The 25715-nt window shown below is 47.7% G+C and overlaps 1 protein-coding gene across 18 annotated transcripts in view; it reads left to right on the top strand.

The window, feature by feature from the left end:
- The first annotated feature begins 4341 nt into the window (after positions 1-4341).
- KLC1 (kinesin light chain 1) overlaps positions 4342-25715 on the top strand; it is a 52277-nt gene continuing 30903 nt past the window's right edge. For 7 of the 18 annotated variants that reach the window (XM_074364939.1, XM_074364938.1, XM_074364934.1 and 4 more), the window contains exons 1-3: positions 4345-4627; positions 21811-22072; positions 23891-24121. In XM_074364939.1, the coding sequence (XP_074221040.1) occupies positions 21812-22072; positions 23891-24121 (492 nt within the window). In that variant the 5' untranslated portion in view covers positions 4345-4627; position 21811. Of the gene's footprint in view, positions 4628-5268; positions 5335-21810; positions 22073-23890; positions 24122-25715 lie in introns of all 18 variants that reach the window. The other 11 variants (XM_074364929.1, XM_074364927.1, XM_074364933.1 and 8 more) reach the window with 4 other exon arrangements.

The following is a 25715-nucleotide window of genomic DNA, read 5'->3' as shown; positions in this document are numbered from 1 at the left end:
CAGGAATGCTGGGGGCCCTGGCACTCTTGCGGGAGTCAGACTTCCCCCCGCAGGACCCGGGCTTCAATTCCTCTTCATCAGAGAAAGATGGGAGAGAGAGGCTTAGGGAGGCGGGCTGGGCATCTCCGTCCAGCCACCCGCGCTCCCTTCTTGCCCACTCCTCCCACCACCAAGTGCTGCGCTTTTTCCCCTTTTGTCAGAGAAAGCAGTTCCTGGAGCTTAATGCCAGGACCTCGAGCTCGTTAAAGGAAAAGCACCTGGAAATCTGATAAATACCATTTTCAAAATTGAAGCTAGACACCAAAGAGGGTGTGACCTGCCGCGGAGAGCAAGGCAGGAGGCCGAGTCGTTCCCGCTCCGGTCTGGATGCTGAGCTACCCCTCCTGGTGGGTGCCCTGGCCACTCGTTCCCAAGCCTGTCGCGGACCTGATGGTGCCCTGGCTCCTCCATCCCAGACTAGGGGGCGGTACCCAAACTGGGGGGCGGGGCCCAGAGTGGGGGCGGGGCCTAGACTGGCGTAGGGGCGGCTGGAGGGTGGTGCACTAGCTGGGCGGGCGGGGGTCGGGGGGGCGGTGCCCAGGCTCCTCGGTCCCAGACTCCGGGGCGGTGCGCAGCCTGGGCTAGACGCCCAGGCTAGGGGATTGGGTGGGGTGGAGATGGGGTGGAGATGGGCTGCGGAGGGGTGCGAGCCTGGGCTGCGGTCGGTCACGGGACGAGGTGGGCGGCGCGCAGAGGGGGCCGGCGGGGAGTTGGGGGTCCTGGCCACAGGGCTTGTGTTTACCCTCCCCTGTCCCTGTCCCTCTGCGGGTGCGCGGGCCCCTGTCTGGCCCGGCGGACCGGAACAGGTCGCCCCTTCCGAGCCGAGGACGCCCACCAAAGCATCTCTTTCCGGCCCCTCCCTGCTACCAGGGGGAGGCCTCCTCCCATTCCTCCTCTGGCCCTCCCTCCCTCCCTCCGTCTTAAGGCACTCATGGACCAGGGCTGCCCACTCGCTGGACAGCAGACCCCTCAGGATCAAAGGGAAATCCCAGTATCTCAGTCCCCTGCAAAGGGCTGCCCCTGGACACAGACATCCACAGACATTTGTAATAAAAAGGTGACTGCTTTAAAACTGTGATAAAGTCCGGCCCCAGCCCCATCCTCCATCTGAGACAGATGACTGTGTGTCTTGTTGGGCACTGAGCTTTTTCTTCCTGCATTTCCTCCTCTTGGACCATCATCCGCTGGATCCTACCCATCTGCCACATCAAAGTCTCTCTTCCATGGAGTCCCCTGTTCCCTGAGGATCCTCCTCAGCACCTGACCCAGCCTCCTGTCTCAGCTCCGCATGTTGTCGGCTCACCAGAGCTGAGGCTCCTTGTCCTCCAGCCCAGCCTCCACCCGACACTAGGGGTTCTTAACAAACACTGGGAGTGGAATGAACATGGACCAAGCTCCTGGCTTATCTCCGATGCCCAGGTGCCTGGAAACTGCAGGAGGTCGGCATGGCCTGTGGTGTTTCCATTCCTCCTTGACCAGGGACCTCAGCCACAGCTGCACGCGGGCCTTGAGGGCTGCCTTCAAATCTGCACCCTGGCCCCAGCCTGTTTCCATCTAGAGGCTGCCTGGTGATCTCTTAGGCTTTGGGGCAGGGGAGAGAAAGGGTTGGAGGTGGGAAGGTGACAGACATGGATGAGGGCAGAGGAGAGTACACAGCACCTACATTTGGGAAAAGCAGGCAGATGGAGAGACAGAGGCAGGCAGAGAGAAGGAGGATGTGGGTCACGCTGCACAGGCTGCCTTTCCAGAACAGAGGAGCACTGAGAAGGGAGCAAAGAAGGAGGCTCGCTTTTCTCATGTCTGCTGGAGGAACCTCTAGTCCTGCCCTATGGGGTGGGGTGCAGGACCAGCCCTAGCCAAAGGACCCAAGGTGCTGCCCCTCAGGCCCCTCCAGGCCCCTGGCTGGCCCAGCAGGCCATTGGCCAAAGGGACCCTCAAGGGCACCGGGTCCTGTGCGAACACACGTTTGCCACCTGGGGCCCTGTCCTCTAGGTTTGTGGGGAAGGACAGATAATGGGTTTGCTGCCCCTAAGTAGCCGTGCTGAGGCTTCTGCACACAAAGGCATCAACTCCTGGCTCTGCTAGTGCCTGCACTGGGAGACTGAGGTTTTCCTAAAGCTGTTAATCTCTTTCCGGGAAGCAGACAGCAAACCTGAGACCTTGTGGAGCCTCAGCAGCAACATCTGTCAAACGGGAATGGCCATGCTTCTCTCGGGAGTTACTGTGGGAATCAGAGGACTGAAGAGACCAAGGGAGCTCAGGGCTTCTCAGAGAGAACAGACGCTTGTTGGCCTCAGTGGGAGACCCTGTCGAGGACGGGCACCGCCCTGAGAGCGACAGTGTGTCCAGGAGGGAAGGGCCGGGTCAAATTCTGGAGGGTCCGCGGATGCAGCGGGTGACTGATGGCCTTTTCTCTCCTCTCCTCAACACTTCAGATTCATTCCTGCCTGAGGACTTTGGTCTTTTGCCTGGAGTGCCCCCGCCCCTCGCCAGCCGCCCCTCCCCAGACACCGCCCCCACAGACCCCCTCCTCCCTGGGCTTTGGGCTGTTGGCTCCCTCCTATTGTTTCCGGCTCAGCTCGCTTGCCTGCCTCTGCTGGTCGCGTCATCTTACTCTGATTCTCTGGCTAGCTGCACGAGAGCGAGATCTGGGGTCCTGTCTATCCTTTTTGCCTACAAATCCCCGCTCCTATCGTGGTGACCGCGGCAGCTCCACAACTATTTGTTGAGAGAATAAAAGAACGAAATAATAGGGTCTGAGCAGAGTGGCAGAGTGGGGGTGCAGAGGGGATGGACGACAGCACTATTAAAGTAGTAGAATCTTGACCGCCCGTCGGGGGAGCATAAGCATCTGAGGTTTTACACTTGCTTGTGTGATGGGTGAGTGGAAGGAACAGTCACTGAGCCGAGTCAAGGACAGAGAAGGGAGCCTCACTCACCCCACTCCGCTCTCCAGCACATTTTGGTTACAGCTGCCCTGCTGCGCCCAGGTGCCCAGCCCCAAGGTGGTTGATGTCCAAGCTGCACTGGGGCTGAATCACTAAGGGAGTGTAGAGGGTTGTTTGAATCTGATAAATAGTCTCCCTCTGGGCCCAGTGACTGCTGTGTCACCGCAGGAGCTCCCTCACTTTTAGCTCGTTTGGATTTATAAATGAACGCAAAGTAACTGGACCTCTGTGAAAATCTAGGAGCATTTACTTCCTGTTGACAGTAATTGAAGGGTTAAAAGGGCTGCTGGTGCTGGGGTGATAACATCTGAAAAGCACAGCAGTTAGAAGGCAAGTGGGGGTGGGGGGCTGGCACCGGAACCCCTCCCGGTTCATAACGCCACTTGGAACATCTGCAGGCATCTGGGGGGAAGGTGGGATGAGGGGCTTGTTCTTGCAAGCTGGTGGCAGGCAAAGAAAGCTGAGCCTGGCCCACTGAATCAGCATGCATCCTTCGGGCTGGCTGCTGAGTCAGGCCTGCAGAGCTGGCGATGCGGCAGGGTGAGGCCCAGCAGCGCTCTCTGACCTGGAAGGACTGCCCTTCAGGCTGGGGCTGGAGGTCGTGGCACTACAGCCAGGGGCCTGCACTGGTGATGGCTGCCGGTGGTGGGGTGCGACAGCGTGGGTGGCACCTCTGCTCTTGGCAGGCAGAAGGGGTTATGCATCCCCATCCCTCCCATGAGTCTGGGGCGCAGCTCCTGTGAGGTCTTTGTGGCTGAGGGGAGGGCTCGGAAGGTCCCCTTAGCTCTGATTCTTGGCGAGCCAATGTCCAGGAGCGCGGACGTTCGCGGACCAAGGCCTGGACCAAAGCCTGCAGATTCTTCCTGGAGAAAGGAGAGGCCTCCCGGCTTAGCCTAGCCCCTCCGGACCCTTTCCTTTGGAAGGGCTGGTGAAAGCCCCCTCGCGGTTTCTGGAAAGATTTAAACGAGCACATAAAACACATGAAGACAGGGTTTGCACACTGTAGACATTATTCCTGATGCGAGAGCAGGAGACGGCCGCGACCCGGGCCGGGGACGCGGTGCTGACCCTCAGGCCACTTTCTGGCCCTGCCTGTGGGGAAGGGCAGCCGCCAGGCGCTCGGTGGTCGCCGCGGCCGCCCTCAGAGGGGCCTCACCCCGCCCCCAGCATGGCCCGCGGCGGCCGGCACGGGGCCACGTCCCCGTCTGGGAGGCCGGCTCGGCCGTCCGCAGCTCGCCCAGCGCGCGAAGGCTCCTTGGGGCGGCGTTCCCAGGCTCCTGGCTGTCCCGGGCCGCCCCGCCCCCGGCGGTGGGGCCGGGTGACGTCACGGCAGCGCGCGGCATTGTGGGGCGGGAGCGCCGAGTCGGGGGAGGGACGCGGAGACGCCATTTTCGGCGGCGGGAGCGGCAGAGCCGGAGCCGGCAGGGCGCGGGGCGGCGGCTGCTAGGAGGAGCCGCGGGGGACAGCGCGCGCGGGCGACCGAGGATGCTGCAGGGCGGCCGCGCCGGCGCTCCTCGCTCGTGACTGCGGCGCCGCGCCTGAGGCGGCCGAAGCGGCGGCCCCGGTGGTCCTGCTCCGCGCACGCGCCCGCGGCCTCCGGTGCTGACAGCGCGAGCGCGCGGCCCCACGGGAGCAGCACGGTGAGTCCGCGGCGGGCCCGGGTCCTCCGGCCTCACCCGCGTCCCCTTCCCGCCCCCGGGTCCCTCCCGAGCCCCGCAGGGCCCCTTCCAGGGACGCGGTCCTCGGGCTTTAGCCGGGTCTGTTCCTTCCGTCCCTGGCGCCCTCCCCATCACGTCCGCTCCAGGCTCGGGCCCCCTTCGCGTCTCCATCTCACCGCCGCCCCGCACCCCCGGCCCGGCCCTGCTGCGGGCGGGGGCGGCCGCTCCCGGGAACAGCTGTGGCCCCGGAGCCGCCAGCCGGGGGACGTGTCCGCCCCCGGGAGCGCGTCGCGCGGGGAGGGGGCGGCCGGCCCGGCTCGCTTTGTCCGAATCCTCCCTCTTCCTTCCGGCCCCCGCCCTCTCCGGCGGCACCGCCCTGGGCGGACGCGCCTGTCATGCTCGCGGGCGACCGGCGGCTAGGCGGGTGGGAGGCGTGCGGGGTCCCTGCCACAGGCCGGCTCTACTCGCCTGCTTCGCGGCCCCTTTCTTTTCATAGCCAGACGCGGAACCCTGTCTCCTCGACAGTGTTCACCGAGGCCGGAGGTGCTCTCGCTGAACTTGCAGCATCCCCGTTCTGGAATACTCACTCGGTTGTCAAATTTGGTGCATCTCTTTCCCCCCAGAATTAAAATACAGCATTAAAGAAGTTAAATTAATGCCTGGTGGATTGGATGGTTTTATAATTTAAGGTTTGTAGATCTAGATAATTTTGTGTTACAGTTTTTGTATTGTTGCTGCCTTGTACTGTTTCGTTATTTAAACAGCATATTTAGAGTTTAACACGAGCGTTTAATAAGGAGGACTTGAAAAAAATGTTTTTTAAAAAAGTGTGAGAATAGCAAAATTTCTGACACACCACTTAAACTGTTATGTGGAAGAGCAGTTGGTTTCTCTGATTCTTTGCATTAAATTTCAAGGCTTTTTTTTTTTTTTTGTACAGCATGACTAAGCCATTGATCAGAATCCTTAGCTCAGAATATATTATAATAACTCAGTGAAAAACCTGTTAGAAATTGGAGCAACCTCCTTAAATCTCATAATCTTATTACAGTTCTGGATGTATTTATTTTAGGGAATGGCAGCAAGCCTTAGCTAAGGTGGGAAATTTGATTCATTGTTCTGTTTCCTAAGTATATCTAAGGGTACAATGATACTAAATATTAAAAATCTCAGATTGTGTGGGATTATATGTGGGAGGGTAAGGTCTCTTAAGAGCCAGTTTCTCCAAGTCATCAAAGAATGCAACCTCATGTTGCAGTGGAGCCTGGCAGCCCTGTGGTGTTACTGAGGGGTGTGGACAGCCTAGGGTGGTAACCTCACTGCAGCCTGGCTCCTTCACCTCGCTTGGCAGTGTCTTCTAAAAATACTGTAAACAGTGTAATAAAGGAAGAAAGACGTGGATGGGAATCAGTACAGTGATTATTGCCAGCAAGGAGCAAGGATGTGCTGCTGGGGAGGGGCACACAGTATTCTAAATACTTTATGGTAAGTAAAAACTCATCTGCTGTTACCTTAAATCACATATTCTTTTAAAAAAGTTAGACCTTCTTAAATATGTTTCATAATGTTGAAAAACAGATGTCAGTGTGTAGCTTTCCGTATGGGGTTATAAACTGTCTTAAAACATAATTGTATGAAAAGAAAACTAGAAACAGAAAAGTCAAAAGTTGAATAAAACATAGGATTTGTATAACCTGGAAACATAATGGAATATGATAAGAAACTAGAACTTTGTATAACAAAGAAGTGATCAGTAACATCCTAAGCAGAAGTACAGGAAAGCTTGAAGTGTTAATTTCAGGGCATGGAATAAAAATGATTAGCCTGTTTAGAACAGGAAAGCAAGGTCTTAAATGTCTGCTGAGAACCAGCTGAATGGCAGGTGCTGTGGATGCCGGGTAGTCACTTTCCTCAAGGACCGCTGGTCAGGTTAAATACTGTGCTGAGTGCTCTGAGGAGATTATTCTGGCTGTGAGACTTGAAGACTTGGGGTGGGACTGGGAGTGGTGGTTCTAGAGGACAGAAGCCCTGAGGTGGTGCTGTGGAGTTGGGAAGGGGAGACGTGGAAAGGCTTTGTACAGCGCGTCCAGGGGTTTGCTTTCACCCTAAAGGTAGGAAGGGGGACAGGAGGATTCTAAGAAGTGAGGTGGCATCTTAGGAAGAGCATAGATGCCTAGTGTGGCAGGTGCTTTGAGCTGAGAGAGACTGGTTAGGAAGCCATTAACCCCAAGTGAGGACTGAGAGCTGAGTCAGGGCAGTTGCCAGAGGAACAGGTGAATTGGAGAGGGATGGAAGGGTTAGTATGGCCCTGACTTGGGACTGAATAGACTGGGGGAAGGTGGGGCTGCAGGCGGAGGCTGTAGGCAGCGTTCAAAATCTGCGCCAACTACTGCAGTGTTAAGTTGGATCCTGTCACTCCTCTGCTAAAGTTTTTGCCCATGTCCTGTGAGCACCCCTACCCCATCTTTCCCCTCTTCCTACTCGCGCCCTCATTCAGGTACACCCAAGTAGATCCTGAGCCTGCTTTCCTGGGTATCAGTGTGTCCTTGCTGCCCCTGGCGCTCCTTAACACTTCTCACTACCTGCAATACTGCATTACTTAATTACTTTCTTATGTAGTTGCATTCAGGGTCTCCGCAAGGGCAGGGCGGAGATTTTCTGTCTGTTGTGTTCAGTGTCAGTGCTTGGCACATAATAAGCACTTCAATGTTTACTGAAGGAATGCATCTGGAATTGCTTCCTTGTCTCTAACTTGGGTGACTCACTGGCAGGTGACACCCACCAAGATGGGGAAATGGGAGAAGATGGTGAGCTTGGGTTTGGTTAGATTAAGTCCAAAATGCTTGTGTGGTGGTCAAGTGGATTAGTGGGCAGTTGGAGATTCAGGCCTGGAGCTCAAGACAAAGACTTGGGCTGGAGATAAAGATTTGAGAGACCTCAGCCTGTGTGGAAAGCCAGTGGCCTTGTTCATAATGACCTCTCCAAGAGAGCTTCTGACACTTTGGTGGAGGCTTGGGGAGTGGCCCTCAGGGTGGGAGGAGTGCCCTGGGACACAAGGAATAGGAGGAGGGCAGTATCAAGTTGGCTGAGAGCTGAAGGAAGATTGGGACAGAAAAATCTGTTGAATTTGGCTTCTGGCAGGTCATTAGTGACCTTTTAAGCTTTTCTTGAAAATATTACCTTCTAAGGCAGGAGGGCTAATTCAGAGATGACCTGCATTTTTTCTCCCACGTCATCCTTGTGTCATTCGGCCCTGTAGCCTCCTGGTTAATATACTCTTACATCAAAAATGAGTTATAATGGTGAATTTAGCACTGTACCAGATAAAATTGGTGCGGTAATCACCGCCATTCTACTGCTGAGGAAATTGAGAATTAGGAGGGCAAGCTCTGTACCAGAAGAATATGGCTGTGGAGTCAGGCTTCTAACTCGTCTTTTTGCTTGCATGTTTCTAGCTTTGAACCACCTTGCTGTCATGAATCACGTTAATGCCAAGCTCAGTTCTCCAGCTGCCTTCACCTGGGAAACCCTTGCCAGACTCTTCTATCTCAAAAGCCCACGTGCTGCAGGACGGTCATGGTCACTCCTTGGGGTTGTTCTAGTGTGTAGTGTCTCAGTCACCATATTGGTTTGTGGCATTTGTGTTCTTCACAGAGGCTGGCATAGGCTACATGGGGAAAGTTGATTCTTTGTTCTTATGGTGAGTAGGTGGTGTGTTTTAAATTCACTTATTCTGTCCATTTAAACACGATTTGTATTATTGGGGGAGGGTATAGCTCAGGGGTAGAGCACATGCTTAGCATGCATGAGGTCCTGTGTTCAATCCCCAGTGCCTCCATTTAATGAATGAATAAATGATGTGATTACCTCCCTCTCCCCACATAAATTTAAAAAAAAATGATTTGTATTATCGACCAAACAGAGGGGAAATATGTTAATTTCTATTCTTTTTAAATTGTGGTTAAAAAAGCCCCAAATTTACCATCTTAACCATTTTTAAATGTACAATTCAATAGTTTCAAATATATTTACATTGTTGTGCAATAGATCTCTAGAAGTTTTTCATCTTCCAAAACTAAAACACTGTACCTATTAAATAACTCTTCAGTTCCCACCCTCCCCTTGGCCCCTGGCAAGCCCCATTCTGTTTCCTGTTTTCTGTGAATTTATTTATTTATTGGGGGGGGGTTGGGTTTATTTATTTATGTTTGGAGGAGGTACTGGGAAATGAACCCAGGACCTTGTGCATGCTAAACATGCGCTCTACCACTTGAGCTGTACCCTCTGTCACTGTTTCTATGAATTTAACTTCTGTAGATACCTCGTGTAACTGGAATCATACAGCATTTGTCTTTTTGTGGCTGGCTTATTTCACTTGGCATAATGTCCTCAGGATTCATCCATAATTTCTATTTTTTTTACTAAAGTATCATTACGTTCCAAAGCTTTTTTTGTGTGACATTTATGTTAGTTTTCTATTTACCGTATAATAAATTACTGCAAATCTAGTGGCTTAAAACAATACCAGTTGTTACTTCACAGTTTCCGTGGGTGAGGGATGCAGGCATGGCCTGGCTGGGTCCTCTGCTCAGGGCTGGAGGCTGCAGTTGTGTGTTGGGCTGTAGTTCTCTTCCAGAGCTCTGGGTGCTCTTGCAAGCTTGTGTGGTTGTGGCAGAATTCAGTTCTTTTGGTTTTAGGACTGATGTCCTGTTTTTTTTGCTGGCTGGCTGTCAGCTGGGGGCTCTCTTAGCTCCCAGAGGTGGCATGTACTCTCCCCACCAGCAATACTGATTTCTATAACTATGGGTTACTTCTTTCTGTCTGTTGTAGAATTTCATACAAATGAGATTATTTTAAATATAAAATAATTTTTTTTTTGCATCCAGCTTCTTTAACTCGGCATAACCATTTAAAATTCAGCACATGCAAACAGTGTGTATCAGTGGTTTGTTCCTTTCTATTCTTGAGTAGTGTTCTTGTGTGACTCCACCACCATCTAGCCATTCTCCTGATGCACATCTGGGGCGGGGGGCACTCATTCTTGTACGAGGCTGTGTGGATGTACATTTTCATTTCTTCTGTGTAAACACCTAGGAGTGGAATCGCTCGTAGGGTAGTTGTAGGATTGACTGTTAAAGACACTGCCAGTTTTCCAAAGTGGCTGTGCGTTCTACACTGCTACCAGTGTTCAGTTGCTCATACCCTCTCCAGCTTCCGGTGTTGTCTGTCTGCATCGTCGCTGCTGCTGTGTAGGGGCCTCTTGTTGTGGGTTCAGTGAGCATTTCCCTGATGGCTAATGGTGAGGAGAGCTTATGTGCTTATTGGCCTCTTCTGAAGTGTCTGTTAAGTCTTCTGCCCACTTGAAAAATTGGATTGTCTCTTTATTATTGATTGTAGGAGTTCTTTATGTATTTGAGTTCATGTCTTCTGTCATATGTTGGGAATATTGTTTCCCAATCTGGGGCTTAAATTTTTTTTTTTTGGCTGTGCCTTTTAATAATCAGTAGTTTAAAATTTTGAAGTCCACTTTATCAGTTTTTTTGAATGATTCCTGCTATCTGTTGTCTTCTCTGTTTTTAAATCATTAAAAATGTATACTCTGTTCAGAAAACTCATGATACAGAAAGATGTAAAAGTGTAAGTGAGTTGTCTCTTTCCCCATTTCTTCTCTCCAAAGAGAATTGATTTTTTAAAATGTTTTATTTGCTTTTCCTTAGTTAGGAAAGAAAATTATTCCATATACATATTACTGATTAGCACTTAAACAGATATATTTAGTCTTATGGTATTATGTTAGTCTGCTGACATTTTTCATTTTGAAGTAAAATGCGTTTTTTTAAACCACAGAAATACTCTCCATGTATGTACTCTTTTGCCCCAGTCGCCCACAGCACCTGTTACGTACTCTTAGTCACACTGTCCCACGAAGCTGTTTTTCCTTTCTTCTTGCTCAGCTGAGGACTAGTAATGGAGACATCTGCTCATTTGGGCTTGCTCATCCTTGTTTTAGGAAAAAGCATATTCACCTATATTTTCATGTAGTACCCTTCCCTGTAGTTTCTCATGCTTGCAGCTTGCATCCAAAGGGATGGACCTGCAGTCCCACTGCCAATTAAATGACCTCAGTCCACTCCCTGGCCCTGGCCTGGAGCCCTGCCCAGGGGCAGGGTAGGCACTTCACCAGCTGGTGGGGATCAGGGCCCTCTTACAAAATTCTTCCCACAGGTAGAGTGGGTAGGTTATTGCAGAGTCAGAGGATCTCTGTACGTAGAGGTGACCGATTTTAAAACAGATCCACACTCAGTCAACTTCCTGAGCAGGGCTGTGGGGAAAAGTACCCAAGCGATTGCCTTCATTTCTCTAATTCTGCAAGGTGTCTACCATAGACTCACTCAAGAGGCAGGTTCAGGCTTTTGTTTTATCCAGTGATTTATACAGTTTTGGGATGGAAACAAATTCAGAATAGATACTGTAACTATGGAGTCTTTATTTTTAAAATATTTCACTTTATAGATTTTTCTGATTTTTAGGCCAGCAGAATCGATTCATTCAGTTTATTCTAGTGATCGAAGTTTAGAAGAGGAGATAAAAGGATTAGACAAGGTTAGATCAGATTAGATGAAGATTAGATCAGAGGAGATACCCTGGATCTAGTAGTAAGTGATGAGTCAATAAAATTTCCACTCTGTAGCTGTGACAGGCTCTGGCATCGGGTCTCCCAGCCGCCTATGTCAGCTCATGGCCCTGAGATGGTGTTTCTGGTCGGGAGGTTCCTAACACAGCATGTCTCCCCGAGGAGAATAGAGTGCTTCTTAAGGGGGAGAAGGTAGGCCACGGACAGCTGGACAGAACAGATGTGTTGGAATGTATGGTGTTACATATAGAAAACAAACTCGCTCACTGTTGTAATACAGACGATGTAGGGGTGTGACATTTGTGCTTTTATCCAAAGAGATCATGGTTTGAAAAATATTGAGACCCTTCAGGAGAGCTTTTTGGATTTTGCTCAAATATGAACCTTAACTTTGTTATATGAGCTGGGGAGTGACATGCCTCCTCTCTGCTTGCCTTCTCTTGTCCCCACCAAAACAAAAACCAACCATCCCTGGAAATTCAAGAATTTTTGTTTTGTGTCACCTCTTTTTAAGTAAGTTGTAATCTCCCCTTTGATTCTACAGTGTATAATTTTTGTTCTGAAATTTCAGAACCAAAGAGTATGTACATTTTATTTCTAATATTACTATTGGTTACTTTGCTTTGTATTACTTTGCAGTAGATAATGTATATTTGGAAATTTCTAAATATATTGAAAAGGGTTTGAGTTTTTTTGTTGTTTATCAAAAGGGGAGCATAGGATAAAAAGATTGAGAAATGAAGCTTTCTTTGACTCCTTAACAAAGCTAAAGGGGTTTTGTGTTTTGTTTTTCTTTGATCTGTATCATTTAATTTTAAAATTTCTGGTTATATTTTATTGCAATATGATTCATGTATGAGAAAATTTACAGGGTTGTGCAACTATCTGATTCAGAACATTTTCATCACCCCCAAAAGAAACCCTGTATCCATTAGCAGTCATTCCCCATCCTTCCCTCCAGCCTTTGGCAACTACTAACACTAACAGAAAGTATTCTGTCTCCATGGACTTTTTGTATAAATAGAATTATGCAACATGTGGCCTTTCGTGTCTGACTTCGTTCAGTTAGTAGTGTTGTCTGTGTTGTAGCATGTGGTGACATTTTGTTCCTTTTTATCACCAAATAATATTCCGCTATATGGATATACTACATTTTGTTTACCCATTGTTTAGTCAGTGGACATTTGGGTTATTTCTGCATTTTGACTCTTACGAATAGTGCCAAAATATTTGTGTACAAGGTTTACCTTTGTCTAGCATTTTACTTTTTTGGACCATTCGTATATAAGTTTTTACATAAACATGTTTTCAGTTTTTTGGGGTGTGTGTATATATATATATACATATATATATACACACACACATACATACACATACATGTACATATATACATATGTACATACATACATACCCAGGAGTGGAATTTAATTTTTAAAGTTTAACACCTGTATCATTTAACCCACAACACACTAATCTTGAGTTCCAAGATACTGGATGTCTTAGTTCGTTCAGACTGCTGTAACAAAATGCCATAAACTAGGTGACTTATAAACAGCAGGAATGTATTTCTCACAGTTCTGGAGACTGGGAAGTCCAGGGTCATGGTGCCGGCAGATTCAGTGTCTGGCGAGGGCCTGCTGTGGTTTCATAGGTGGTGTCTCCCTGCTGTGTCCTCACTGGTGGAAGGGGCTATGGAGCTCCCTGGGGTTTCTTTTATAAGAGCACTAATCCCATTCACAAGGTTCCACCCTCAAGCACCTCCCAAAAGCCCCACCTCCAGGTACCATCACCTTAGGGGCTAGGTTTCAACATGTGAATTCAGGGTCAGGGGTACCAACTTTCAGACCAAATATTTATTTCTCTGAATACAGCTTGGGTTTTCTAGACTAAGTGAGGCTCCCTGTCTGCTTCTCCTTGCCCCTCCCTCCACTTCAGGACCCCCTCCACCCCCATGCCTAGTGCTCATCAGAGCTTATGTCTGAGCAGAGATGGATGGGCTGTGTGGCCTGGGCAGCTGCCAGGGTTTCCCACTGGATCAGCTCAGGTAGCTCTTGGAAGAACATCTCAAATGTGATTTTCTGCTACCATTCTTTGCGAGGTAAAGACCTCTGTGCTCTCCCTCCATCTTACCGTTTTCCTGTGCTACTCTTCGCTGTTTGTAGGAACTTCATTCCACATCCAGAAATGTCAGAATAACTCACATTTCTTTCTTGGTCATTACTCACTCTGTGCACGGAGGCCTGATGCTTCCCCCTACCAACATTTCTGTTTTAAAAAATTGATATATGTGTTGCCGATAGATACAACCAGTGTTCAAGGTTCTTGTCCCATCCCAGAAAGAATTCAGAGACAAGACAGAGTGGTTAAAAAAAGTAAAGTGAGGATTGATTAAAGGGTGGATTGTATACTCTCAAGGGGAGAGCGGGCAGGCTCAGGGGAGCAGCTGCCCTGAGTTTCTTTGGCAACTTAGCTACATAGGGTGTAATAATGAATGGGCGGAATATTCATTGAGGAGGGAAGGGTTTGGGGTCGTATTCCCTGATTATCATCCCAACTCCACCTTCCCAAAGGGAGGAGGGATTTTTGTCCTTATTTAGCCTGGATCAGAAGTGTCACAGCGTCTGTGCTTGATGGCTACTTCTGATCCCCAAGGCTAATTTTATTGAAATGAGGGCATAATGAGCAAAAGGTCACATTCCGACACTGGAGATTCCTGCCTTTTCTCATCTTTCTTTGTTCTTCTCCAGGCCACTTGTCACCCCAAAAAGCATGATCCCTTATCAGCCCAAAGGCTCCTGCTTTTCCTTCTCTGCCCAGGGACCCCTGCTGCTCACGTGATGTGTGGTTCCCTGCATTTGGCCCGTGCCCCTCCTTTCTGCCCAGTTCCTGCCGTTTGGTCTGTGTACCCCTTTCTCTGCTCATATCTAGCTGTCTGCCTGCTCTAACAGAAGTTCATGTAACATAAAATTTGCCATTTTAAAGGGTACAATTGAGTGATTTTTTTTTTCTTAGTATATTCTCTATGTTGGGCAACCACCACCACCACTAATCAGATTCCACACATTCCCTTTTGAGTGCGTGGCTTGTTTATTTGTTTGTTTTTAAACTTTCTTTACTGTGAGTTTTTTACTCCCTCATGGCAGAATCTCACATAATAAAACCAGGGGAGGCAAAGTGACCAAGATGACGATGCTCTTTCCTTCTCTGGCTTTTGTTAAAAATTTTTGAGAGAAGGGGAAGTTTGTGGTAAAATTTGTCAAGTTATTGAAAATTGTATTCCTTGCTAATTAGTAGGATGTTTGATTTTGTGTGTGTGTGTAATCTCATTGTCTGTGGTCCAAAGGGAGTATAAACATATGAAATGATCAGGTGGTGGAGAGAGAAACAAGATCATTACATGAAAATTAATAATCTTGACAAAAGCTCAGTCTGTATGATCTAGAGTAATTTTTGAATCTTTGTCTTTAGAATCTAACTAGTTCTGCTTTAATTTTTTGGTCTTATAAAATATTCATTGTATTCAGTGTTTCTATTCTTGCCTCAGTGTTAGGTTGGCCTATTTTTATTGTGGCAGAAATGCCAAATTCTTTCTATATTTGAGTGTTGTAGAAGTTCCATTGCCTGCAACCCTAGACCGTCCATTTAGGCATTATTCTGCTTTCTTGTTAGTGAACTATCAGAAGCACAGGGTGTGTGTGCGTGTGCGTGTGCGTGTGCGCAGCAGCATGGTCACTGAGTCAGAGGTGCATCTGAGCAGAGTGGAGAGAGCTGGATTCTGTTCCTTCTCTGGGAAACGTGAGCTTAAATCCCTTCAGCTGTCTGTCTCCTCCACTGTGAAAAGGAATTACAGTGATAGCTGACCAAACTACTTATAGACTTTTTTTGTTCTTATAAAACAATACACATATGAAAATGCTCAGAAAGTAAAATGCTTGGCTGATGTCAATTCTTAATATATTTTTGGTTTTGTTTTTATCAAAGTTATACATGTATCTTTTTGATTTCTTTGTTGATTTTGAAAAATAAATTTTTTATTTTAGAATAGTTACAGGTTTACATGGAGGTTGCAGAGATAGCATAGAGCTCCTGCACACCTGCACTCAGCTGCCCCTAACATTAATATCCTGTGCTGCTGTGCGACATTTGTGACAAGTAGAAACAAGCACTGGCACATAATTATTAACCAGACTCCACATTTTATTTGGATTTTACTAGTTTTCCCCTAATGTCCTTGTTCAGTCCAGGACCCCATCCAGGACACCACGTCACATGGCTTTTAGCTGCCATTTTTCCTGATCTGTGACAGTTTCTTAGATTTTCCTTATTTTTGATGACCTTGACAGTTTTGAGAAGTACTGGTCAGAGTTTTGTAGAATTCTCAATTTGTATTTGATGTTTTTCTCGTGGTTAGATTGGGTTTACAAATTTTGGGGAGGAAGACCCACTGGGCCCAGTTTTGGTTTCTAAACCATTCACCCAAACCAACCAGGCTCCTTGGATTAATGACTGATTCTACGGCTGGGGCGGGGGCGAGTACAAAATGGGCCTGAAAAACAAAAGGGTGGGGCATGGCAGGGGACACAGAAGTAATCGAAAGAGCTCTCATGGTCAGGGCTGGAACAGTTTGAGCAACATAATTGCTGCTTTTAATGGTTAGTGTTCTTAGGTGTAGCTCAGAGTATTAACACAGAGCTCCACAGCCAGCGCTGAGGTCAGCGATAAGTGAGGGGAGAGGCAGAGACGGGCGCTGAGGGGGAGTCCATGGACTCGCTCCCTCCTGGGGCGCTTACCTCTCCCCACCCTCCGAGTGTGGCTGCACTTAGTGACTTGCTTCCTCAGGGTGGCGTGTGGGTGGGAGTGCAGGGAGACCGGCACTCACCCCCTCAGCCAGAGGACCAGGACCGGCCCGCCAGATAAAGGTCTGGTTAGGGGCGAGCAGCCTCCTGCTGTATCTTACCAGAGCAGTGCACGTGCAGTTTTAGAGGCATGTCATTTTGTAAGATTGGGTTTTTGCCACTCGCTTGCTCTCTTCTTCCCTATCCACAGAAATAACTTTTCACTTCTTTTAAGTGAAATTAAGATTTTCCATAACCACCACCATTTCTAAATAACGTGTCTGTATTGCTACCTGATGACTTTTCAGTATTTGACTTCCTGCTCTAGGTGTGTAGGATTCCCCTTTCCTTGCCTCTCCTTACCACACAGGTGCACTCTTCGCACCTTCACAGCCTCCCAATAGACTCAGTTTAATTTTGGTTAGGTCAGTCATGATTGTTTGTGTCTTTATGACCATATTAAAAATACCTATCAAAACTGTTATATTACCCAATAAAAATCATAAAGATTGAGTCACTGTCTAAAATAACTGAGACAAAAATAGTTCTAAAACTAAATAAAAATAAGACTTAAGCTTTAGGATTATTTTTGTCTTCACTATTTTAGTTAGTGACACTTACCATCAGAAGACGCAGTACAGGATTTGTTGGGGGCTTGAGTTCCTGAGACTTGGAACTTCGGAGGCCATGACAGGTTTGCCTGTTGAACCGTGGATTGAAGAGGTGTGATCCTAGGAAGGCTTCTCTCCTTTTAGGAACTCATCTCGGATGTTAGATTTGTCAGGTTCTACCTTGGAAATTATGCATTAAGAATTTAGTTCTTTTGCTTTCACAGAGCAAATAATGGGACTTTAAAGAATTCTCTCTTTCTTGAGGAAAAAAAAGCACAATAAGTAATTTCCCATGGGTAATTAAGACAACCTGAGGCCAGTGTGTCAGAGGGGCAGAGGGAAGGGAATGTTTCTGAACCTTTACCACGTTGCAGGGCAGGTGTGTGTCCATGCCACTTGGTGCGTGGTGAGATTGAGGCTCCAGGTGTTCACACAGCAGGTGAGAGGAGGAAAGGGTATTGGACTCAGATGCACTGCCTCTAAAGCTGCTTAGTTCATTATTGCGCACATACTTATTGGTGCCTGCGAGCGCCAGGCTCTGTGCCGGCTGATTCATTGTTCCACTGAGTCACCTCAAGGCATTCACAGCATTAGAGTTGGAAGACGTCTTAGGGAGTGTGATTTATAGGCTGACAAAATATGATGTCTCAGTCAACCTAGACACTCAGTATTTTTACCTTTTGGAAATCAGTGTAACCTCGAAAGAGAAATGACATATGATAATCGCTCATGTGTGGAATCTGGAAAAAAAAAAATCTGAACTCACCTGCAAAACAGAAGCAGACTCGCAAACAGCCTTACTGCTAGGGGAAAGGAGGTGGGAAGGGATAAACTGGGGAGTTTTGGGATTTGAAAATGTTAGCCACTGTACATAGAAATAGATAAAAAACAAACAGGGAACTTTATTCAATATCTTACAATAAACTTTAATGAAAAAATATGGAAATGAATGAATATATGTATGTATATGCATGACTGGGACATTGTGCTGTACGCCAGAAATTGGCACATTGTAACTGTACTTCAATTAAAAAAATACAACTCTGCATGTTGAAGAAGAGAAAAAAAAAGAAACCAGGGTAACCTCTCTCTTGACCTCTTGAGCTCTTCGGCGTGGGCTGCAAAGCAGTGCCCCCTCAGAAAGGCGTGCAGTCTCTAGACCACACTTCAGGAGCTTTATTTTAAGCAAACTCTTTATCAGTCTTAATTCTCGTACGTTTTATTCATAGAATGTTCTTTACCTTCACCCATATGCATAGAGACCTGTGGCTAAATTTTATTCTAGCTTCTAGAGGTTTTTTAACCTCTAAAATTTTGTTTTTGAGCTATAGTCAGTTTACAGTGTTGTGTCAGTTTCTGGTGTACAGCACAGTCCCTCAGTCATACATGAACATACATACATTCATTTTCATATTCTTTTTCACCGTGAGCTAACCTCTAGTTCTTTAATCAATATGGAACTTACTTTAGTGTATAGTAAGGGTAGGAATGCGTCTCCCTCCCACCCCCACCAAATAGCCAGTTGTCTTAGCACTGTTGTTATATAACCCACCTTTGGTTATAGTGGCTTAGCTTAGAAATAAGGAAGGTATCAAGCAGTAAAGGTATGCATGCCATGGTGTGCTTCCCTTGTTCTGTCCATGCACTGCTGACTCAGGTGGGAGACGAGGAAACTGCTGTGACTGAGGCATGCCTGGGAAGTGGCATGAGGCGTGAGTTTGGACGATGGACGATTCGGAGAACTGTATGCCTGTAACACAGTATATTTGAAATGTTATCTTGTGGATGAGATAGTAAATATATTTTGTGTTTGTTTTAGGGGGAAGAATTTGGCTCAATGGGTAGAAGTTACAAGGAGGGAGATATCAACTCAGTAAAAGGAATAACTTTCTAACTAAATATTAGAGCAGTCTAACAAGAACCAACTATCTTGTGAAGTAGTGAGGCCTGTGTTACAGGGAGTGTGTCCGCAGACCTTGAGCGGTCCTTTATCAGGGCTGTTCCCTGTTCCTTGGCTCTGGGCTCAGAGGGTGCACTGATCACTGAGTGGTTCCTGTGTGACTGTCGGCTGCTGTGCTTAGTGCCTCACCTGTACCTTTCCATGTTCCTGAAAGCCTGGTGAGGGAGCTCTGCTGCCCACTGAGACCCGAGGAGGTCTGGGGACCTCTGCCAGGCCCCAGGCTGTCCACAGCACCTGTCATCTCATTGCCCAGGAGAGCTAAGTACCCTCCAAGGGCAATTAGATTCTCATTAATTTTCTTTTAAGGGTAATTAAAAAAAACTGGCTTAAGCAACTCGTGTTTGTGTGTGTGTGTGTGTGTGTGTGTGTGCGTGCGTGCGCGTGCGCGCGTGTGCAGGCAGATAACATTTGTATTCGGTTGCTCGTGTGTGTGGTTAAAGCCTGTACAAGGGTGTGTGAGCGTGCAGTGCCCTGCCACCAGTTTTGCTACCTATTGCTTAAGGAATTAAAATTGGGTTTCTTTAGATGCATCCCCTCAATTAAGGTGATGTCTTCCTTACTTTGTTTTGACTTTTTTCCTGTAGTAAGTCTTAACCTTTTATGGTTTTTTACTTTTGTATAAACACTCTTTTCCCCTTTTCTCTTTTACGTAAACAATAACTGCCCCCTCTTCCCTCTTCTGCCACCACTATAACCTGTGGCGGTGCTGACATAGACTGTTTTATGATTGGACAGGATTTTGCTCTTGTGTAGGTGTGACTGCTGCCCACTCACACCCTGAGAGCGCTTACTTTCCAGAGCTGGTCTGAGTAATGAAGTTGCTGTCGTTTCTTATTAGTTCTAGGGACTCTCCTTTGCGTCCCTTGCGTTTAATGTTGTTGGAAAAGACTGGGAAGTTGCTGGCTAGGCCCTTGGCTCTCTGAAGAGAGGCAGCGAACCTTAAGCTGGCAGAGGGCTGGGGAAATGAGTACAGTGTGTCTGACGGGTTGTTCTGTGGTGTCGTCACCAGAACCTTCCTCTCGCTCCTGTCCCTGCTGCAGCCCCCTTCCTTCCCCCTTGCCCCCAGCTCCTGCCTGTAGAATGCAGGTGTCCTGTGACCTCGCTCCCCTCTGCCTTTCTAGTCTTGTCACTGTGTGCCTTGCTCGCAGCCACCTGCAGGCACTTTCATACCTCTGCTGTGGCCCTGATGCTCTGCAGCTGGCAGTGCCCTCCACACTTCAACTTCGTCTGGAGAGGATGTGCTCATTTGATAAGAGCGGCTCACCTTGGGGTTGGGGGTCACTTCTTCCATATGGCTGGCCTCCCCTCTCCAGTGGAAGTGCCGCTGCCCCCTTGTCCCCACCATGCTCCCACTGTAAGTTCCTGTCACCTGTCTTCTCCTCATCTGCATGTCCCAGAGGGTGAGGCCCTCGTCCTGTGTATGCCAGGGCCTAGCGCAGAGTACATTTTAGTAAATGCTTGTATCATCTAGTTTGGGAAAGAAAAGAATAAATGTTGCATTATTAGGAAATAGTACATGAATACATGACTGCCAAAGGTGAAGGAGGCTTTCATTTTTATTTTTTTCCTTTCTGTAGGGACACGAGTTCTGGAAAGCAAACCTTAGGCAGTGCTCAGATCACCACTTTAACCTAGGGGTATGAATCCCGTTTATTGGAAGCTAGTCCTAGAATGTTTCATTCATCATTCAGCAAATACGTATTTAGCATTTACTGTGTGACAGGCTCAGAGTATACTTCTGAATAAGACAAATGAGGTCCCTGCTCTCCTGGAGTTGGAGAGCCACAAGCTGAATAAATATATAACAAATCTAATGATACTATAGGCTGTCAGATGGAGGAGTTGCCTGTGTTCTTTTGTTGTTTTCTGGGCTCTTCGTGGTATGGAGGTGAGTTTCTGAATAGTCCTATAGGCAACTTCTGAATTTCCAGAGGATTTAAAAGTCTTAATTAATATTATGCAAAAAAAATCAGTTTTCCAATATGAAACTGGGGGTGCAGGGACAGATGTGACCCTGTCATCAGCTGCGTGTAGCCTTCATGCCCAAATCCTGGCGTGTGTAGCCTGTATCTGCTGCTGCAACACTGCTTCCCTTCAGCCAGCATCTACCAGCTCATCCGCTCACCAGACGGACTGTAGGGGTCAGGAGCTGTCCGAGGTACCATGCAGTCAGTGGGGTACACGATAAAGTCACTGCCTTTTAGATAGAGCTCATGTTCAGGGGGCTGAATGCTTTGTGAAGACAGTGGTAAGTGCTCTGAAGGAAATCGCTCTGACATACAATCTGACTTCCATCTCTGTCACTCCTGAACAGGCTTTCCTAATGATCACTGTGGCCTTTTTAAAAAAAGCTAAATTAGGGGATTTTAAAACATACACACAACTAGAGAGGACATAGGATAGTAAGAAGAACTCTTGCTTAATTTTAGCTGTCACCACCACTTGGTGACATTGTTTTATGTGCCCCTTTCCCCCTTTCCTTTTCCTTCTCACTGGAATATTTTAAAGCCAATCCCAGACACCACATGGTTCACCCCGTGACCTCTTGGCTAGTCTGGTCTGGGGGCACGCTGGGCCCTCCTCCTCCCGGAGCCTCTGCAGCACTGGCCGTCCTGCCTGTGTCCCTCTCTTACCCACCCTGCCTTGCACCCGTGCGGCCCTCCGCTCACCTCTCTGTCGTCCCCAGGTTCCTTTGCTGCCTTTTCTTTTTCCAGGTATGACCACTTCTCAAGGCCTTGTCTGGTAAATGTGTTACCAAGAATTTACTGTCCCTTCTGCATTTCATACGGAAAGAAAAGGTTGCAAACATTCAGGGAGAATTTTGTTCACTGAGGCTGTGTGTTTTGGAAATACCATTTGGATATTTTGCTGCTTTTAATCTTGGGCATTAATTTCAGTTGTTGTCATTTCTTCCATAAAAAAGAATTCAGACATAAGCCAGAAAAGTAGTTAAATTGGTTTGCAAAGGAAAAACAGAAAGAGTACATAATACAGTATTTCAAGGTACAAATATACACATATTTATTATTCACCTATAAAAAAAAAGTCTTCAAAAGTATTTTATTAAAGGGGTAACAGAAATTAAGCCTGTAACGAGATGTGTGTTTTCTCTTTTTCCATCCTAGAATGTACGACAGCATGTCCACAATGGTGTACATAAAGGAAGATAAGTTGGAGAAGCTCACGCAGGACGAAATTATTTCTAAGACAAAGCAAGTAATTCAGGGGCTAGAAGCTCTGAAGAATGAGCACAATTCCATTTTACAAAGTTTGCTGGAGACACTGAAGTGTTTGAAGAAAGATGACGAAAGTAATCTGGTGGAGGAGAAATCAAACATGATCCGGAAGTCACTGGAGATGTTGGAGCTTGGCCTGAGTGAGGCACAGGTACAAGTCTCAGGCATGGACATGACCTTAGCAGTCTGGAAAAGTGGAGACTTCATCTGAAATACACAGTGTAACTAAACTGAAGGGAAGATGCTTATAGAGTAATAGATAGGTCAACTTGTATGTGGGTTATGTTTGTTATACGAATGATGGTTGATTTGGGCATGTCTAAATTTTAAAAAGTAGAGTCAAAACAGAGAACCCTGTGTGTCAATTAGGATTTGATTTGGCTGCACATATCAAAAAACAAAAATGGTGGCTTAAGCGTCATAGTTGTGTGTAAAACAGGCACCCAGGTAAGCTGTCCCAGACAGGTTGTATAGCTGCGTGGTTGTCAGGGGTACCCAGGCCCTTGCCACCTGCTGCAGTCACTGCACTGCAGACAGCCTGTCTCGCGGGCTGAGAGTTCAAGCTGCAGCCACGTGACCCTGTGCTGAGACGGGGAAGGGACCAGAAGGGCGTGCCTCCTTGTTTCACTTCCTTGAACTGTGCACAGCACTCTGCCTGCATTTCATTGGCCAGAATTTGGTTCCATGGCCACACCTAGTTGTGAGAGACCCTGGGGAATGTTGTCTTGCTCACTTAAAGTTCCAGGCTCTTAAGCCTGAGGAAGAAGGGAGAGTGAATATTGGCCAACAGTTAATAGCCTCTGATACCCCAAGACAGGGTTGCTTTATATATTTGACTGAACCTTTGTTTCTGTCAAACTAGACAGAGAGATCAAAAAATTAGAGACACCTGGGTGTGAGCCTCCACCCCCAACATGTGGCTCTGCCAGCGTATTTTAGGTAAAATTAAATATACTAAAAATTGGCTTCTTTCTTTTTTAGTTTTCTTCTCATATAGTGAATGAATGAAGCAGAAATGGGGTGCTAGGTTACCAGTTTCTGCTTTCCTAGACCGAAGTGACTCTCCATACCCTAATTTTAGAGTTCTTCATCCTAACCATGTTACAGATGCTAACTGTAGAACTTTGTTTAGTTCTTGTGATCTATTATTTTGCAAGTTCTGTGTTGAAAAGCGATAGGAATGTGAACTTCCTTTTTCAGTTTGGCAGATACTGGGGTTAAAAGAAGGAAGAAGCAGCCCCACCCTCTGGAGTTTCAGTTTTTAAACCTAGGAGGATAGTAAAGAGGGAAGCACATGTGCGTGGTCTGCAGAGGGAACAGACTGAAGCCAGCTTTTCTCCCCAACCCTTTCAGCTCTTGTCCTCCCAGGAACTGGGCACGGCCTCAGGCAGGTGTCCCTGAGCCTCGTCAGTGCACCACAGGTAGAGCCTGATGTGATCTCAGCTTGTGAATGCGTTGGGGCATTCTGACTCTCTGTGCTAGCCACCAAGCTTTCCTCCTTTAACCGTGGAACATGGAAGGCTTGTCAGCCTGCCCCACCTCAGCTCCACCACCAGCCCTCACAGAGACCTGCATACTCTGCACACATATGCAGGCATGTGCACGTGCTCTCACTGGTGGAAAAGGTCTCTGAGAAATTCTGTTGGAGCTGTCTAGATAGAAAGTAAAAAAAATACAGCTTCATCAGAAGAGTAGCTGCCTGTCCATTGCTGGTCCATTTGCGATGCTCTCAGACAGAAAAAAATAAGTATTTTTGTAGATGTTCTGAACATGCAGTATTCTTGATCATGTCCTGAATGTAGCCTGTGACTGCAGGGTGAGGGTAGAGGTAAATGACTCACTCCCTGCGTGTACTTGGAGCACACATCTGCGGTGTAAGCTAGAGCTGCAGCCCGGGTGCTGCTGGAGATGGCAGGTGGGGTTTGTTGGACTGAGTGGTGCGGTGCCGTCACCTTCTCTTTCTGCCCAGGTTATGATGGCTCTGTCCAATCACCTGAATGCCGTTGAGTCAGAGAAGCAGAAACTGCGTGCGCAGGTCCGCCGTCTATGCCAGGAGAATCAGTGGCTGCGGGATGAATTGGCCAACACGCAGCAGAAACTGCAGAAGAGTGAGCAGTCTGTGGCTCAGCTGGAGGAAGAAAAGAAGCACCTGGAATTCATGAACCAGCTGAAGAAGTACGACGATGACGTCTCCCCGTCCGTAAGTGGCCCTGAGGGAGGGAGGCAGCGTGGTGTCCCCGCTGCCGCGGTGGGGGTCTCAGCAAGGCCGCAGGTTTCCGCTCCCCTCGAGTGGTTCCACTGAGCAAGACCGAGGATTATGGGTCTCGGGACTGAGTCCCTGGCAAGTCACGTGAGTTCTCCTTGGAGTATTTTTTTTCATATGTGTTTTTTTGAACAGTGGTCAGAAAATGTGAAAATACTGTGTAAGTACAAGGTACAGTGCAGAGAGGCGCCATGACCTTCCATGAGGTCTGTCTCAGCTTGAGGTGTCCTGAGCATCCCAGCCCCCTGCAGTCTGGCTCCCACACCCATCACGCTGCCAGAGCACTTTCCCTTCAGCCGTGACCCGGCCCAGCCAGCTGCGATCCAGACCCAGGGCTCCCTCTGCTTTATGGCGCTGTGGATCTTGACTTTTTCTTTGAACGTCCCTTCCACCCTGCCAAGGACACCACCTGGCACTCCTGCTCCCTTGCTCATGCCTCCTCCGTCTCCCTTGCCAGCTCATCTTATAGTTCCTGGAACGTTAGGGCTCCCCAAGGGTCTTGCTTTTTTCGTTTTTCCGTTGGCCATCTGAATGTTCATCCCAGTCTCAGTTACTGTTTTTTGTCTACTATTTATCTCTGATTCAGTTAACTTTTCTTTTTTGTAAGTAACCTTTTTTATTTTGGAAGAATTTTAGATTCATAGAAAAGTTGAGATGATTTTGTTAAGAGAATTCCCATGTACCCTTCACCCAGTTTCTTCTGAAGTCACGTCTTACATCACCTGAGTACATGTCTTAGTTAACTTGGGACACTGTGGTCTCCAGAGTACTGAGGGCTGCATGGCTTAAAACAGGGACGTTCCTTCTGCCCGGTTCTGGAGCCTGTGGTCTGAGATCAGCTTGGTCGAGCTCTTGGTCAGGATCTCTTCCCGGCGTGTCCCACCTGGCCTTCCTTGGTGCTTGCGTGCAGAGAGAGTGAGTGTGTCTTCCTCTGAGTTGTATGAGGACACTGATGTCGTCATGATAGCCCCACCCTTGTGACCTCTAGTCCACATTACCTCCTAAATGCCCAGCCTCCAGATGTCACCATGCTGAGCACTGGAACTTCCACATAGGAATTTTTGGTAGGAGGACATGAACATTGAGTCCATAGGAGTACCTTTGTTAAAAGTAAGAAATTAATGTTGTTACGTTACTGGTAACGGAACTGCAGCTTTTATTTGGACTTCACCAGTCCTTCCATTAAAATGTGTCCCTTTTCTGTTCCAGGAGCCAGTCCAGGACTTCACATTGCATTTTAGCTAACATTTTTTTTTTAATGCCTACATGGTGCTAGGCTTGTTCACTACATAGTCTGTCTACCGTTGAGTTCCATACTTGTGTTTCCAGTCCGAACCCTCATCCTAAGACTGTTGGAATGGTTTGTGCATTACACCAGCAAACCTACACTTAGCCTGTGCCTTAGCTCGGGCTACCATCGCAAAATACCATAGACAAGTTCTGGAGGCTGGGTGCCAGCATGGCTGAATTCTGGTGAGGACCCTCTTCCTGGCTTACAGACAGCTGCCTTCTTACTGTGTCCTCACATGGT

Source organism: Camelus bactrianus, chromosome 6, assembly GCF_048773025.1.
Source record: "Camelus bactrianus isolate YW-2024 breed Bactrian camel chromosome 6, ASM4877302v1, whole genome shotgun sequence".
NCBI classification, from domain to species: Eukaryota; Metazoa; Chordata; class Mammalia; order Artiodactyla; family Camelidae; genus Camelus; species Camelus bactrianus.
This window is presented reverse-complemented; position numbering and strand designations above follow the sequence as displayed.